This window comes from Aphelocoma coerulescens, chromosome 21, assembly GCF_041296385.1.
Source record: "Aphelocoma coerulescens isolate FSJ_1873_10779 chromosome 21, UR_Acoe_1.0, whole genome shotgun sequence".
NCBI lineage: Eukaryota > Metazoa > Chordata > Aves > Passeriformes > Corvidae > Aphelocoma > Aphelocoma coerulescens.
Window position 1 is genome coordinate 4,073,053 of NC_091034.1, and position 17,972 is coordinate 4,091,024.

The 17,972-nt window shown below is 42.5% G+C and overlaps 1 protein-coding gene across 1 annotated transcript; it reads right to left on the minus strand.

Moving 5' to 3' along the window:
• Positions 1-8,038: 8,038 nt before the first annotated feature.
• LOC138121573 (chymotrypsin-like elastase family member 2A) lies at positions 8,039-16,626 on the minus strand. The gene is made up of 8 exons (XM_069035224.1): positions 16,228-16,626; positions 13,740-13,916; positions 13,209-13,306; positions 12,156-12,284; positions 11,296-11,432; positions 10,459-10,604; positions 10,184-10,336; positions 8,039-9,689 (listed from the first exon to the last, which is right to left on the minus strand). The coding sequence occupies exons 1-8, from the start codon at positions 16,624-16,626 to the stop codon at positions 9,672-9,674; spliced, it is 1,257 nt and encodes a 418-aa protein (XP_068891325.1). The 3' UTR covers positions 8,039-9,671.
• Positions 16,627-17,972: the final 1,346 nt, after the last annotated feature.

Sequence of the window (17,972 nt, forward strand, 5' to 3'; positions counted from 1 at the left end):
TGCCATCTATCAAGCACACGCATTTTTCCTAATTTAAAAATTCACACTGAAGCCTCTGAAGAGATGAAGATCAGAACAGGCTCAATTTTCTATGCAAATAATTTTCTTCTGATCTTGACCCAGGATTTTCATAACAATTAGAGACAACGTGGGGCTGCTGTGTCTCTGAGCTGCCCACAGTACCCAGCTGTCCCTCTCCCCATGGGGTTCCTTTCATGCCTGGCTCTGAAGGACGATATGCACCTGAGACATTTTCCTTCACTGAGCTGAAAGTCGTGGCTCTTCAACAGCATTTATTTCTGTCTCTCCTTTTCCTGTTGTTTTTTTTTTTCTCCCCACATTTGATCCCACTTGCTGGGTGCTGACAGGAACCAGATGAAAAGATTCTAGCATTTCAGTGTCAATATTGGACATCAATCTAGATTTATGTATGTTTGAGTACATGGGATTGTGTGTTTACATCTATGTGAGCACAGCTGTGTGGGTTCCAAACATCTCCAGTAATATCATCATCAGGCATCTTAAAAACACACCATACCACCATCCCCCTGGATTCAAGAGACTGACTTTAAAAAGAGGAATTTTTGGTTTGGTTTGTGTGTTTTGGAAGTGGCTTTCCAGGATGCAGCTTGCTCTAATGTGATTTACCTTTGTTTTCTTTGGTGTGAAAGTATTGGAGCAACTTCCAAGCTACCTTAATGGAAAAATCTGAATCACAGTCTTGCAGATACCTTTTAAAAGAAATGAAGTTGTATTTGCACCCATGTAAATATTCCATGTAGGCAATGAGATGTGGGGAGGTGGGAGGGAAGGTTGTGTTTGAGATGAGCAAAGTACCTTACTAGGTTGCTTTATTAAGTTGTAAGCCTGGAGTGACCATTGCGGCCATTGATGCAAAGTCCTGCATAAATTGAACCACTGAATTTGCTTGAAAGATTTCTTGCTTGAACTGGTGAGTATATTTTTAGAATGACACCTGATCTTGATTCATAAAGCACCTGGAGTTAGTTCTGTGTTTCATTCTTTCTCATGTAGAAATATGCATGTTACATTTATCATGAGGACTTCAGCTTCCAATTTTGATTTACTTATGTACAAAACCAAACAGTTTTTCAGTTGACCTTCAGAGATACTGCTTCAGACTAAGCTTGGAGCCACACACACACTCCTGCAGTGACCTTCTCTGAACTGACTTAAAGAAACAGCTCTTGTCTTTGACTCCACAAGGAGTCAACTTATACGAGCTTTTTCAGTTGTTCTTCTAATAGTCAATCGAATGACAAAGAGATACTCCAACCAACTTCCTTTGAAACTCATAAAGCTACTTTATTTTAGGAAAAAAAGAAATTATTAAAAAGCAAGACCAATTGCAGCTTTTCAAGCTTGACTTCCTCTTAAATTCACACCTTCATTTGTGTTGCCTTTTGCAACCATTAAGGACTGCCTTGCCTCCTTTAGAAAGAACTTTAATCTGCTAAATCTCTATTATGCTCTACATGAACCTGTCAGTTGGCAGAAGAGACAGGCCAAATCCTGTCCCCCACACTTGTGCTCCTGTTCCCACTTCCTGGAATTGCTAAAAGAAGGCAGCAGGCAGGATGGGGTTCATGAGATGTGCAGCTCTCTTGTAAATTAATTGAACTCTGCACAGAGTTATGAATTGCCAACATGCAAAAGTAATTGTTTGCTTTGATTTCTCTCAGTCATATGTAGAAGAGGAATTTACTGCTCATCACTGCAGACACTCTTCCTTTGTCAAGGAAAGAAAAGCAAATTTCAGTTTAATGGGAGAAGTAGCTTGTCTTTCTCACATCTTCCATAGAGCTGTACTGCATCTTTGCCTCACCACCAATCCCCCTGGAGACTGATAATGGAAAAAATGTATGTATGGAGAGGAGATTCCACTGTAGTGGAGAGGAGCTGGAAAGACAAAGTGCTACAGAAACTTACTAGAAGCAATTCAGTGTTGTTCTCACTTCATTTGTATCTCTGAAATAATTATCCAAAAATGTTATTACCTTCTCCATCAGGGTTTTGCTACTCCCTCTTCTACTATCTAAAGTTACATGTTTTGCAAGCGATGGTTCACTGGGGAGCTGTAAAGGCCAACTTGAAATAACCAGCTTTCTGTAATGTATCAGGGTCTCAAAGTGCCCTCACTATTCTGGACTTCGATGGCTGCATTCTGTGTCACCTACAGGCATAAATCTAGAATGGCTTTAGTGAAGTGAAAGAGTCACACTGCTGTACATCTTTTACCTACCAGTCATGCTCCTGATGGAACCCCACCTGCACTTTTGTTGCTTCTTGTTTTGAGACACCTTCCTGAATTCCTACTGGTGTTTTAGGTTCTCACATTAACACACTGGCTAAAAATAGCAATTGTGGCTAGGAGCAAAAAGAGAATGTTATTTAAAGGAGCTGTGTGTGCCTGGGACAGTCCAGTCACTTCTTATACTGTCACATCTCAGCTACAAAACCAGGAAGAAGCTCATTTTTCCATGTTGTTTTAGTACCATGTGACCTGTGTTCTAAATTGGCACCTTGGTCACCTCCCCCCAAAGCAGGTAAGCCCAGAGAAGGGAGGTTCTCCTGGAGACTCTGTAGGGAGCTGTGGTGAAAGCCATTCCTCTGCTTTTGGCTCACTCCATGGGTGACACTCTCAGGGCTCCAGTCTGGTCTGGAACTCCTTCGAGTGTGAGTGTCCAGGCTCAGCTCATCCCAGGACACGGCAGGGCTCTGTGCAGCTGGAGCTACTCCCACACTAGCCTGTTGACAGAGAGAAGCACACATTAGAGCTGTGTTTGCACAAAGCAGAGCCCTCTGCTTCCAGGGCAAAGATGCAATTTCCACATGTCCCAGTCTGTAGTGAATGCCTTGTTGTCTAGGAAGGCTCCCCCAGCCAGATGTTCACCTCCTTACTTGTTGGAGTGATCCCTGGCTACTTTCCATCTTTTTTTTCTTGGAGATTGTTGGATTCCAGTGACACACCAGGCTGTCATTTTGAACACTATAGTTCTTGTTTCCAAGAAGCCAATAGGTTTTCATTTTCCCTTTGCCCTGGACAAGAAAAGGAGAGAGCAGAAAACAGCTGTTTTCATGGGATATGAAGCAGAGCAGGGATCACTATAGCCAGAGCGAATCCCTGTCCTGCATTTGTTATCTCTCTTTCTCTCATAAGTGGCTGCTGATCAGGGAAAGAATTATAATTTATGTGCAGTTTGGGTGCATAATCTTTTCCATTCAGAGGTCACTGCATTGCTGGTCACTGGCAGTGTTGCTAAGGCTTTAAAATCAGCCTTAAACCCATGTGTCTTTGAATCCTAACACTTTGGGCCATACTCACGTAGTTCCATACAGGTGCAGACATAGCAGCCATGTTTCAAAGCACACAGAACACTTTTTCATCAGCTTTGAGGAGTAATGTGCAGCCACTTCCAAATGAATTAGCAAAAGAACCTTGGGGACACAGTTAAAAGTTGACTTGCTCTTCAGAGAAAAGCAATGGCCGGATCTATCATCTCCTCACTATCCCATTAAATGCCTTTATTGTTGTAAAGTTATAGAAAAACTGTTACCTTGACTTCAATTTCTCCTCTCAGTTCAATTTCATATGCATCATCTGTGAGAAGGGCTTCATATGTAGCAGAACTGATGTGGATCTTCTGCGCTAGGATTCAGAGCAGAGCAGGAATTAATGATTCCCTGAATCCCAGAGACTACACACCAGCCCTCCTGCATTTATCAGCCCAGTGTTTCCACCTCCTCTTTTGGCATTAAGGTATATGACTCTACATGCCCATGCCAATCCACAAGAGTTTCTCTTGCCTATTTGGTGCATGTGCAGAGATACTGGGGATAGCAGGTCCAGGATGTGCTGCTTCCTTAGATAGATGGTAATTAGTTCTCTGATGTGGGATGGTCCCAGAGAATGCTCCTTCTCTTCTAGACACTTGGCTGTGCCTGATGTGAGGGATTGTTTGGGGTTTTCCTTGCACTGCAGTGCCTTAAAGGTTCAGGGTGCAGCTATGGGTCTGGCTGGATGCCCGGATCCTGCCCGAGGCACTTACGCAGGCTGGTGGATTCCATGCGGGAAGCTGTGTTTACAGTGTCCCCAAAGAGGCAATAACGAGGCATTTTGTACCCCACAACTCCAGCTACACAGGGTCCTGAGAAAACACAAGGCAGAGAGACCCCAAAAAGAAGCAAATGGTAAGAAGTAGTAAGAAGTAAGTGCAGGGCAGTGTCAAATGCCAGCACCTTTGCCAGTCACTCTGTATCCTCAGAGAGTCCTGGGAACTGGAAGTACTCTGTGCATCTGGGGCCTGGCTGCACAGTATTTACTTAATGAGAGAAGTCACAATTTGATTAGCTGTACCTAATTGATGCTGATGTCACCAATACTAAATTGCTTTGCAGGCCTTTCCACACTGATACAGGCAAAAGTCATTTCACCCCCCTGCTGGAATCAGGAGAAATACTTATCCTGAGGTGTGGGGAGAGGCAGCGACTCATACAGAAATGCAGAATTCCTTTCTCCTCACACAACTGGACTGTGTCCTATTCTGTTTTTCTCCTGGCTTCACCTCAGCCCATGTACCTGTGTGTATCCCAGCCCGCAGCTCCAGTCTGCCCATTGGCATGTGAGGGATCACAACCTGCCGCACTGCTGCCACCAGATCCAGGGACATTTTGGCAATCTCATCGGCGTGTTTGGTGCCATTCCTCTCTGGCAGGCCACTCACTACCATGTAGGCATCCCCAATGGTTTCCACCTGACAGGAAGGGGTATGTGTCAGTTAGTGGCAGGCACTGAGCTTTCCTTTGGAAAGAAAATCAGAATAAAATCTATTTTAGCTGTCCAGCACTTGCCAAACTGTGATGTAGTCCCTGTACAATGGCAGGTCTTGTATTTAATGTATTTTGGCCTCCTGGCCCTGGATATTTGATATTCGCCAGAAAACAGAGTAAGAAAGATTTCAGCAGCTTCCAGATTCCTTTCCTGTGGGTTTGTACTCACCTTGTACACATCATAAGACTCAATCCTGGTGTCAAAGCAGACATACAGATTGTTGAGCATCTCAACCACTTGCAAGGGAGTGCAGGAGGCAGCAATGCTTGTGAACCCCACGATGTCCGAGAAAAAGATAGTGACCTGTTACAGGGAGAAGGAGAGCATGAAGCCAAGGTCTCCAGGCAACAGTGGTGAAGCCTTTGGAGAGTTTGGGGATTTGGGAAATTCTGAGCACAACAGCCTAAGGCACAGGCTGCACGTAGAACCAGTCTTGCACAGCTCAGTATATACAATTCTAAATTAACAAGCTCTGGCTCTGAATTGTTTTCTACTACTTTGACAGATAAAATTATTCTTATCTCCAAAGTTTATCACCTGCACTTCTGTGAATACCTCATGCTAATGGGAGACTGAAGGTCAAATGCTTTGAATCTTGTGAGCAGTGATCAACAGACTTCTTATAGAAGTAGGGTCTCGTTTTCTTTAAAAGTGATTTAAACTGTGATAGGGATAAAACTAGGTACCCAAAAAAACTGTGAGATAAAATCTAAAATGCTGTCTCTGCTCTTGTTGAATTAGAAAATATTAACTGGATTTTGTTTCTCTTCAAGTGATGTTTGCTATGATCAAGTAATTTACAGAAAAATACACTTAAAAAAAATCAAACTTTTAAAAGAAAGAATAGAATTGAGGAAGAGAAATGTGTGTTACAGCTGTTGGCAAAGAATTGTTTCTTCTCTGTGCTGTCTAAATTGTGTCAGTGTTTAAACTCAAATCATCCTTGCTAATACCAATTAATCTAGAAGAGCCACCTTTTCACTCTCTGCCTTGGTTCAGCACTTTTGATGTCATGACTATTGTGGATTATAATTAATTGTGGAATTACAGGTTGTTGTTTTGATAATGACACCTACAGATTAAATGCAAACAGTTTTTACTGTGTTTCACAGCTGAAAGGGGGTGTCCAGGGAAAAACAGAGACTAGAATTGCAATTACTGTAGCGTGAGGATTTGGGCTCAGGGCTGTGCTAAATTCAACACTGACAGCAGCAATTTTTTTTTTTCTTCCTATTTTACAAGGAGGAGACTAATTTCTTTCTCCAATGAACTCATGATCCTATGGTGCTGGCTGGCTGTTGTGGGTAGGCTCTTAAGCACAAAGACAGTTTACCAGTATAGGATGTTTGACATCTAAAGCTATGTGTCTGAAAATCTCAGCTCTTCTCCCTTCTCCATCAGCCTAAGTGCTCCGTAGCACATTGCACAGCTCTTTCCAAAACCCATTGGGAATATTTGGATTTCTATCCACACTCAACTCTGGGTGCAAACCCAGGATCCTCAAAACTGTGACAAGGTAGGTGCTATTTTAGGTGAATACTTTTCTACCCTTGGTGGCAACATCCTTTCCATTTGCTAACCTGATCATAGTTTTCTGCCTCAACTTTTTGGCATTTCCTTAGCTGCTTGGCCACAGACTTTGGCAACATCTGGTGTAAGAGGTCCTCAGCTAGGCGCCTCTCCCTTTTCAAGTCCTCTGTCTTTTCCTTGAGGTTCCTGGCATAATTGTGTATCCAATCTGTCATTTGCTTGAAGGACATCAGTACAATGGGGTAAATGAGACAGGCGACCACCGACAGAGTGATCTTAAGGCTTATTGCAGACACAATTTCCTTAGATTTCTTGTGCAGCTTTTCCTGTCCCTCCTGCAGCAGGCAGCTCTGTGCATAGTGCAGTCCCCTTACCAAGGCTTCCAGGGACACAAAGTCACCCGAGCCCAGGAACGGGGTAAAGAAAGCGATTCCTTCATAAAGGGTGAAATGAAGTGACAGATTGACATTATCTGTCCAGCACTTATGTGCAGTCTCTGAGGAGAAGAGAGCACAGCTCAGAGTGGCAAAATGTTGATGCAGTGTGGTTTGAAGGCTCATAAGTGCTGGCACTGACTGAGCTTTGAGCATGGCTTCTCTGATTTGGAGGATGAGTTTGAACGCTACTGTGTCTGCCCAGTCAGGATTGTGTCTCATGACTTCGAGGTCCTCATGGGGACTCCTGAAACGCTTGAGCAGTTCAGAGATTGCCCTGGACAGCACCTGCCTGGCTTCAGTAACCCCCGAGATATTAAATTTGTGTCTCAAGTCAGTTATGTAAAACCTGCAAATGGAGATTTTCTCCTCCTTGCACTGGCAATTCTCACAGTACAGTTCTGCTTCACTTGCTGTACAGAGGGAGTTTAAATTCCCCAAGAGCTGAGAATGGAATGGTCTATTCCTTGTGTCTGCTGCTGGGAACAGCCAGCTGTGCCTTTCTTCCTGAAGGAGAGAGATGAGGTGAGCAGCCCAAAGGTTTTCACAGGAGGCAAGTTCCTGAAGGGCTTTGCCTGTGTTTTTCCATATTTCCAGGCTGTTGCTCAAATCAAAAGAAATGGCCCCGAGGAGGCTGCAGAGGGAGACCATGCATGCCATCAAAATCCTTTGAACTGTTTTTCTACCACCAGCATTGGAGGAGGGAAAACATCTAAAAAAAAAGAATTAAAAAAAAATTAAAAAAACAACAGTGGAGTGTTTCTTCCAGCTCCTGAAACCACAGCTGGATCTAGCAGTGATATTTAACAATTCCCATGCATTCTGAAACAAAGCACAAGGAGCATGCATTATCTGGATGCCTTTTTTTTTAAATTTTATTTTATTATATTTTGTTCCACCTGACATGATTTTAAAAGAAAAGCCATATTTAAGAGACTGCTTCCTTGACACACTCTGATCTGCAAAAACAGATGAATGATACAGTTTCTCTGTGAGAATAAAAGCTAATAAAACCATTTGCTGTAGGTTTTATTCTCTGTGATACTTCTCTCCAAATCTTAAGGAAGGCCATGAAAAGATGGGTTACTTATTCCCCCAGTGATTCCAGTGATCACAAACCGAAACTGTTGAATTTTTAAAATCAAACTTCCAGAATTTGTTCTTAATAGGCATTTCCAGATGATTAATAATTTCTGTTGATATGTTCAAATGAGCTCAGATGTTTTTTACAGTATTTCCTAAATATTTCAGAAGGAAAATGAATCACATTTCTGTTTTGCTTCAGTTTTTACCAAAGCATCTGTGCATCCAATTTTTACTGTTTGAGCTTCATGATTACCTGATTACCTTTCTGTCTCTCTTTCATGCTGCACATAGTGGACATCTATGGTCTATACAGCAAAGTGACATCTAATGATTTTAATTTTCAAAACTATTATTTGATCATTTACAGTCTTACATTAACGATACTCATGAAAAAAACTCAGGATGTTGTGCTGGAGCTGATGACTCCTGAATAACTGGGCAATCCTTATTTCCACTGATAAAGAACAAAGTTCTGCATAGCGAAGCTGATTGAAAAAAGCCCTCCTCAGATCCCCTGTTCTTTCGGATATAGGAAATCACACTTTTAGTCAGGCAAATAAAACCCAATAAAGCCTATTATTTCTCAGCAGAGGCTGATATTAAGCAAAATAAATTCTTGCTGTGCAGAATGGTGGTCAATGGTTGTAAAGTAGAAGGAAAGTGATAAAAATACAGTCCCCGAAGACAATAAACAGCCATGTTTTCTCTTATGACTTTAATACAATTTATGTTTAATAATGTATTTACTTTCAGTCCAAAGGTTAACATCTGAAAAATATCAAACTAAAAGGAACTGCAAGCCTAGAAAATGCATCTCTGAGCATTTCTGTTCTCACAACAAACTTCCAACCTTTTCCTTACTCTATCTACTGCTTACCTTTGGGTCACTTGCCCTCCATTTATAATCATTCCTTTTACTCTTGCAAACACCTAATATGTGCCGGGGGGAGAAGAAAAACACAACAAAAATCCACCTTGATTTTATACTGTCTATCTTCTATTAAAATGAAAGAATTATAAAGAGGGACTTTAATTGAGTACCGAGCTTAAAGTGGTGATTCTGCTTTGCTTTGCCAAAAATCCCTGTTTGTGCCAGTGTGGCAGCTGACAGTGACCGCTCCAAGCTCTTCAACTGAACGACTTAAAAATGAGCAGTGGGGCCATGGAGGAGACAGGTCTGCCCTCAGAGCTGGATCTTGCCCTTCCCCTTGCTGGCTCCGAGATCACAGGTGGTAAAACCTCCCTGTAAAAGCATTTTGCAGTGCTTCTGCACTCACCTGCAGGGACCTGCTGGCTCCTGTGTTGCCTTTCCTCTGGGCATCGCTGGCTCTGAGGAGTCCCACTCGCAGCTTCAGGGTCCTGCCACCTGCCTCCAGCCCTGCAGTGCCTCCCTGTACCCTCCTCCCCGAGCCCCCCGGGGGTGTTTTGTGATGCTCTGACTCTTCCCACTGCCCACCCTCTGCACAGCGGGCTCACACCTTCCCCCAGGCGAGGCTGGCACGCTCCAGCCCAAGGCAGGGGACAGGGAAAAACATCCAGTGTTATCCCCAAATACAGGCTCTGGGCTTGCCAACAGCCAGGAAGGAGTGACAGAGACACATGTTTTGTTTTCATGTTAAAAAAATTGCTGTTTATTTCACTAGTGTTTGGATTAATACTTGTGTTGTTAGAAGCATAATTTTCCACTTCTTTGTGATCAAAGGTGCCATGATTATGACTTTATTCAAACTACTTTCCTTCTTGGCATCTCTCATCCAGTTCTCATTGGATTAGTTGGTTGCCATAACCTACAAAAATGTAAAACAAATGAAAAATCAGATCATGAGATGCAGGAATTTGTGAACAGTATGTGTTGCGTCCAAGTCACAGGATTTAAATAATTGAAATAAGATTTTTGCTTCTCAGTCAAAGTTTATATTAAATTAAAATATATTTGACATTCCAGACTTGAGCTGCATGTGCTGCCTTTTAGGATACAATCGCAACAATCGGTGTATTGATGAATGCGAATTTGAGTAATCACTTCTGAAATATACAGTAAATCTTTATGACTACAACTAAAGCTCTAAGATAAAGGGAGAATGCTTTCCTATTATCAAATCTTATTTAAATAAAAGTGAAAAAAAAAATTGGGTATCTATTTCAGAGGAGGATACTTTCAGTTGGTAAGGGCTGAATCAAGAGTGATACAGCTCCCTTAGCAGGTGGCAGAAATCCCAGTGAGAGAACCCCAGCACAGCCAAGTGTCTGTGTTCTGCAGCAGCACCTCCCAGTGCCTCACCTGCTCGATCCAGCTGTTGTAGGCAGAGACCCGAGTGAAGACAGAGGGTTTCCGATAGTAGTTGCAGCCAAGAGAAGAGCCGAAGCTGACAATGCCGTGCACTTCCCACCTGCCATCAGCCCCTTGGCAGTTCAGTGGGCCCCCAGAGTCCCCCTGGAAGGAAGAGGAACACAGTTAATGGCAGCCATAGCATGAGCAGATCCTCTGTGGGGTTTTTAACCTCTCCTTCCCATCAGGCCTGTTTGTTTAAACCCAAGCCCTGAGAGTGGACTCACGTTACAACTGGAGATGATTCCATCCCCACCAGCGCAAACCATGGTGGGTTTCACTGTCTGTCCCCACCAGGAAGGGTTGGAGCAGGTTGCATAATCCACCACCAGCAGAAGGCCTTGCTGCAGGTCATCGGGAAGGGGTCCATTTGCTGAGAGAGAACAGAAACACAGAGTCATGGTACCAGCTGGCACTGAAGGAAGAATAAAACTGCTCTGCTAAATTTCTCCTGGGATCTGAGTACCATCACTCCAGGTAAAACACTCCATAGGAGCTATATTAAAGGACAAGCTGTATATATATTATATGTATGAATGTCCCTTAGTTCCATTCTTTTATATACACCTTAATTTACTAAAAATTTGCATTCCATTAAAAAATGTTTTGTTGTTAGAGAGATAAACGGCTACTCTTTTTTCAGGAGTTTGCAGTTTACTTATCCCTTGAGGAATTGCCTCCTGAGCCAAGCTGACACCTCTGATGAACTGAGATTTTCTTAACTTCACATCTATTCCCTTATGTGTCTTCAGATATTCAGCAGGTGTGTTGGGATTAACACATGCACCTGTCTGCATACTATTAACATTTGCATTACAGTAGCTCCTAAAAGCTCAGTAAAGGCCCCTCAGGTGCATTACCAGCTCTGTTACAAGGAAAATAAACTTGAAAGGAAAAAATCATAATGTGTGAATGAAGTGGGGACTAATATAATAAACTACCTCACTACACTGAGTTTTGAGGGGATCTTGAGCATCATAGTCTTTGCTGTCAATCTCAGAGGAGAAGGCACTTCTGAAAGTTTTCTTTTTGGTCCATGGCTTTGCAAATGCCCAAGTACTCACTCTGCAGTCTCCCCCAGCCAGTCACATAGCAGGCAGTGTTGGAGGACAGGATGCTTTGGGCAGGGGGCAGGCAGGCCAGCTGAATCTGGTCACTTAAGGTGACATGCTCAGAGAGTTTGATCAAAGCAATGTCGTACCTGTGGTAACATGCACATGTTGGAGAGTGGGGGAGAGAAAGGAAAGGTAAAAAGGTTTGCAAAATGGATTAAGACACAGTAGCCTGAGTACTCAGCAGTTACACAGCACTTGGCCTATTCAAAAGAGAAGCAAGGGAGCAAAGGCCAGTGCATAAGCAGTAAAGATTCCTGCACCCCAAAGCAATGGGGAAATTCACTGACTGGAAGGCTATTCCCCGCAGAACTGGCCGCTGTCCTGTTGGCAGAAAATTTTCTTTTATAGGTTTTTTCACCAAAACCAAGCATATGTTAGGACTCACTCCAAGGACCTGGAACTGAGGGGATTTCTTTGTTACTGCCCTTAGCCAGCAGCAGGACATAGGGGTCCTTCAGCCACACTGATATTAATGATCAATAATTCTGTGTCTGTGCTGCTGGTAGGAGGGCTTCCAAGAGTGTTGTATAAAAGGTTTAATTCCCTTTCATTGTACAAAAGATATTGCACGGAACAGCTTCCGACCCAAGCATGAACATGCAAAATGGCTTCTGGAAACATTATTAATCAATAAGAAATTAATATTGTAATTCATTTGTATTCTCTTGAGGAGGAAGGTACAAACTGGACACTGTAACAGGAGGCTCTAAACATGAATTTAATTGCCATAACTCCAGGTGTGAGGGATTCAGGCAGTTTGATTTTTACCCTCCATCTAAAAACTGAAAAAATACCTGCCACCAGCTTACCCATTTGCAACATCCTGTGGATTCCAGTTCTCATTAACAATTATCTTTTCTGGAGAAAGTGCAATTGATCCTTCTTCCTCAGCTGCTAGGTTGTATTTTCCAAGAAACACTCGATATGTCTGAGAAGAACTGGGCAAGAAAAGGATGAACACTCAGTTATGCAGCTGCTGCTCAGGCATCTGCATCTTTGGCTTCTGAGAGATTCAGTAAGAATATCCTTGACTGTAATATCTCATCATAGGCATGGTGTGTCTGGAGCTGAGCCAGTGATTTGATAAGGGCAAAGATTGTGTTCTAGGCTTCATAATCATTTAATCTCTGAGCCATCCTCTCAACTCCTGCTCAAGGTTTCATTAACAAACTCAAGGTGCCTCCAATCTTTGCAGGATTCAGCTCGTATTCTTCAATGCGGTAACAATTCGGACTTTTTTTGACAGCCATAAACAGCTTCACTAATAAACAACTGTGTGATAGTATAATACATGGGATTTTTAATAATAACATGCAACCAATCTTTCATGTTTCATATTATGATATTTGCTACAACTTAGTGTTAAAATAACCATATGCTACCAGTGCAAAATGGGGTCATATTTGTGGAAACAGTTTTGATGATGAAACATCATAGCTGTACCTGATCATTTCTTTGTTACACTGCCACATAATATGAAGAGTTTACTGAAAATGATTGGTATATTCAAAATATTTGTGATTATTTCCTCAGGGAGTGGATTGATTAGTTAATTTGTGGATCTCACTGACATGTATTACAGAAACAGGCAACACAGCTGAATTTTAATAGCAACTTGAAAACATAAGGATGTTCATAGTTTGTTTATGGAAAATGAAGAGTACATAATTCAGGTAACTGGGGGGTTTTCCCCCTTTTACATTAAGAAAATAGAGATTATATCAGTCATTCTCCTGACTTATAATCAAAAGATATGATGTGAAACTCAGAGCTTTCAACCGGGAAAGGGAGAACTGCATTGATACTGGTTTTCATTCATCTCTCGTGCTACTTCCTGGGTCAGATTTAGCTTCATTACTTACCTGATGCAGTGGGCAGCTGTCAGTACCCAGTTGGTGGCAATGAGGGTTCCTCCACAGGTGTGACGCCAGTTGCCGTTGGAATTGTATTGAAGGGAGGCCTGGGATCAAGGAAGCAAGTAAGGCTCAGGCTTTTGCTTACTCATTTTTCATTGTTGTGCTTTGTTCCTTCACCCAGAACACAACTTGCTGATGGTGGAAGACTTTGAAGTGACAAGTTTCCAACTCCTTGGCACAGAAAAGCTTTCCCTCCTTCCCTATCATCCAAAGCTTGATTTTTAAAATATATCTTGCTTAAATAGCCCAAGTCTACTTGACTTAAAAAGAGAGCCTGCATTACCAGAAAAATGCAGCACATTCAGAGCTTTCTTAAAAAGACTGGAAACTTTAGGATAGATCAGATCAGTAGAGTTAAAACCTATGACAGGTCAGGCAAGATGCATCAAATGGAATGTAAGAGGTGGTTTTGTTCAGTTGTGCTGTGCAGAGATAGCACAGCCCCAGTTATTCCAGAGGAAGCACAGAATGACCAACCTGCCAGGGCCAGCTGTATGGTCTTGCATTTTCCCCTCCAACAACTCTGGATACAAGAGGTGGGTAGGCGGGAACCCCGCAGCCAAAGGCTAGAAGACATACAAATAGGATGTGTGTTTTGAAAGTAGGTTTAAAAAAATATCCGTAAGATATAGAATAGCACAGCACCCAGTTACTCTTTCAAGAGACCTATGTAATGAACTTCCTATGCTGTATTTTTTTCTGCTTTGATGCAGAATGTTCAGTTTGTCTGAAAAATAAAAGTTGTTTTTAGATTTTAATGAACTTTTTATTTTAAGACTAAAGCAGAAATTGGACACGTACCTGCAGGTGCCAGAGTCAACACAGTGAAGAGGACTCCAAGCATGCTGCCGGTTCCTGGGTGCTACAGGCTCAACTCCACAAGCCATTTTATATGGTGTCCTTTATCTCTGGGACACATGACTTAAAATGCAGAGCTATTCCAATACCAATGGAAAACTTGTGTCATTGTGGGATAATTTTTTGTATACACAAGTTGCTAAAAATCCCCATTTAGGTGGACCTTGGATCCAGGCTATATAAACAACTTGGGTAAAAAGAATTCCAAATTAGTTGCTTATTATCTGTATTTTGCATTTCCATTGCCTTGAAAAGTTCATCACAAAGGTGTTCACAGAAGGAAAATGTTAAATGAATTATTCTAACATTTGGTGGTATGTCAGCAGTAAGTGTCTGATATATTCAAACAGTGATAGATTCAGATGTGCTTGTGGGGTTGGATTAGTTGATTTCTAGAGGCTCCCTTCCCACCTTAGTTAGTGTACAATTCTATGACTGCTTGGAATTTTATTTTGGTCTGGGGTCTGCTTTTGTTTTGTTTTGTTTTGTGTGTAACTGAATGGCATCTACTGCATTGTACTGACTGAAAACCTGTATCTTCTTTCCCAGATCAAGCTGCATGTGTTTTAGCATGCCAGCCTTCTTCAATAAACCAGACTGTAATCACTTTGAAGGGGAACATACTTCAGCCATACAAAGAACCAGCTGTCCATGATGAAGCAGAAATCCTGGTATGGTGTGGTGAATCAGACTCCATTCCTTTCCTATTTCCCTTTGTTAGATCAGCAGCACAGCCCTGGAAGAGAACAGGGTTCCTGCAGCATTGCAAATGAGCCTGTGTACACCCCAGAGCAGTGCTGACCTGTGCTATAACACACTGTGAGCTTGTTAATGAAAAAGAGCAAAGCACTTTCATTCACAGGACAAAGGAGGCAAGAGCAGGCATTTACACCCCTCCAGAGCTGTTGCCACAAAAAGGAAGTGTCTTAATTAATTAGTGACATTTGAGATCAGTGACTAGATATCAACACTTACCCCTGTCTCTTTTTTCCTTTTTATCTTCTACTACAGAAACTTGCTATCCTCTGTCACCTTTCCATCCACCAACCACTGAAAAACTGTTGCTGGTTATTTGAAAAACAAACATCTCTATTCCCTAAGTCAGGACGCACATAGTGAACAAACTTACTAGAATGAAAACGAATATCATAATGCCAGTTTTGTAACTAGAGCTGTGTTGTACACACAGACCAAACTAGGGGTTCAAAAATGCTGAAATAAATCTAATGTTTTAATGTCAGGATTAAAAAGCAGCAAAATCCCTGATTTCCAGAGCTTCCATTCAGCAGTAGGTACTGTTTTGGATGAAAGATGCCTGGAGCACATATGTGGAAGGCAGAAATACAGAATGCTTTGCTCTTTTGTCTGCCTCTCAAGAACATATTTTCCTACCCAGACAATACCACTTGAGAAAGCTGCATTTTGAATTGCAAATTAGATCAACCAGGCCCTGTTCTGACATCTTGTACTTATTATCTGACAAAGGCAGAAACCAGGATTAACAGTGCAGAATTGAGATTCTCTTTTTTTTCCCCATTAATTTGTTGGCTCTTTTCTTAGTGTCTGAATTTACAAGCTAAACAACATGTTATGGTGCCCAGTTTAACTTCCATGTCACTACCATTTTCACTGAATTCCAACTAAAAGTATAAATTTCAGATGGTTAGTTACTATTTTAACTTTCCTCATTTGTTGTGTGCTTGTAAACATGGAATTTTGTTTAATTCTTTTAGCATTTCTGCATTTCACAAATATAACCTTCTGCTCTCTCTTGCATACTGTAAATAGAGAAACCCTGTTTCTTTTTCCCCTTCCTCATGGAGGAATTCTGGGACACTTCTTTTGTTATGGAGGAAATGCTCCTAGCAATCATAATATATTTAATGTTGTCATGGTTTAGCATAGTTTGGGTTTTTAGTTAAAGAGGGCTCCATCAGCCACAGAAGTGATTCTTTGCAAAGAGGTGCTTACAGCTTCCTCTAGACGCAATAGAAGCAATCAACTGGCTAGTTTGAATATTGGCAACTTTTTTAAGCCACTTAAGAAGCTTGACACGCCTCTGTGATCCACATGTAAGAACGAACAAATCCCGGGAAAGCTCTCTTGCTTCTGGCTTTCGGACAGGTAACTGGGCAGGGGGGCCCGGGGTGCGGCCCAGCGGGGCCGGGCCAGCCCTGCTCGGCGCGGCCAGGCCAGGTCGACCGCAGCGCGGCTTGGCTGAAGATCTTAGCCGCTTCTGCTCGCTGGACACGCGGCACAGCCCCTCAGTACGGGCCGGGCCGGCCAGAAGACAGCCGCCCTGGAGCCGAGTGGCCTTGTTCCATCTGCGGCCCTGCTCCGTGCAGGCGGCCCGGCAGCGCGGCTCGACCAGGCCGGCCCTCGCCAGTGCGGCCCGGCAAAGATCCTGTGACCACCAGCGAGAGGCGAATTCCAGCTGCAAGGCCCGGGTGAGGTGAACTCTCTTAGTGCTGTAAGATTCTCCAGAACAGATGAAGCCTGCAGACATCAATCCTCTCCCGAGTCAGAGGAAGGGTGAAGGCACGCGAAGCAAACACCATAAAGACACCCGAGTCAGTGAAGAAGGAAGAGCTGAAACCCTGAGAGAGGAGAAAGAGGAGATGCTTCAAACCTAGAAGCTGAAATTCTGTTGTAAAGCTATGGTGATGGACTATGATACATCAGAGTACCTGTTGTAATTTAATGAAGCATGGGGGGTGGAGCGTTCAAATTGCAATTGTGAGCAAAAGCACCTGTGCTGAAATAAGCAAATGAAGTAGATGTGATTTGATGAGAAGCTTGAACAGAGAGAGAGATGAAAGTGATGAAGACCCTTACCTCTCAGGGAAAAAGAAGAAGACCTCTGTTCCTAGAGATGAACATGCTCCCAGAGATGGGTGAAGAGAACCTTTGCTTCTGAACAGCTCAACCTTAAAATGGTACCTCATTAGCTCAAGATTGGACCCTCGAAAACAGTTGTGGGGAAAGCTGTAAGTTGAGGGAAGGGACTTTCACATGTGAGCAGAGAACCAACCCGGGTGGCTGTCTTGCTGTGACATTGAAGCCATGAGAGAACTGTTTCTTGTGGAGATGTCTCCATAGTATGAGCAAGAGAGACTCCTCTCCCTAAGTGAACTGAAGAGATTATTATAGAAGTGGTAAACTGACTGAAAAAAAATCTCAGGGGTTGTCTTTTTACATTGTCAGTGGGAGACGGGAGAAAGGTGGGGGAAAGAGAAGTGTTCTGATGGTTTAGTCTGACTTTTTTTTTCTTTCTTTTAGGTCTGTTAATAAACTTCTTTATATTCTTTTAAGTTTTGTGCCTGCTTTGCTTTCTCCTAATTCTTATCTCACAGAAGGAAAATAAGTAAGTAATGGATATTTTGAACCAAACCACTACAAATGTAAAACCCTCTCAAAGCTGTTTTGTTTTTTGTTCTATTCATGCTTTATGTGATGATAGCTTATCCATCTTTTCCAGGCCTAAACAGTCTTCCTTGGACTCCGTGGGAGTCATGCTGCTGGCAATTGTGCCAGGGAACATCAAATGGCTCAGCCTCCAGCTGATACCATGGTGGCTTGGAAATAGCCCCCTGGAAGCTCTTATCATCTTCATGTCAGATGTTTCACAGAAACTAAGCAGCTCATGGAACTTCAGTGAGAAAGAGAAGGAGCTTCTGGTATGTTCTGTTAAAGCAGAATAGCAAATATCTCCTTAAATACACAGTGTACCTGTGTACAATTTATAATGGACTCTGTTGTTTCCCTGTCTTTATTCCCCTGAAGGGCAGTAACTCTGCTACACCAACTAGTAAATGGAATTGTCTGCAGAAAAGTTACAGACACTGAAATCTG

Coding starts and splice junctions, on each gene's coding strand:
- LOC138121573 (XM_069035224.1), bottom strand. CDS start 16,626: ATGTCTGCAGGCTTCATCTGTTCTGGAGAATCTTACAGCACTAAGAGA. Junction 13,307..13,739: donor CATACAGCTGGCCCTGGCAG/GTTGGTCATTCT, acceptor CCTTGATCCCAG/GCCTCCCTTCAATACAATTC. Junction 10,337..10,458: donor GAATCATCTCCAGTTGTAAC/GTGAGTCCACTC, acceptor TCTTCCTTCCAG/GGGGACTCTGGGGGCCCACT.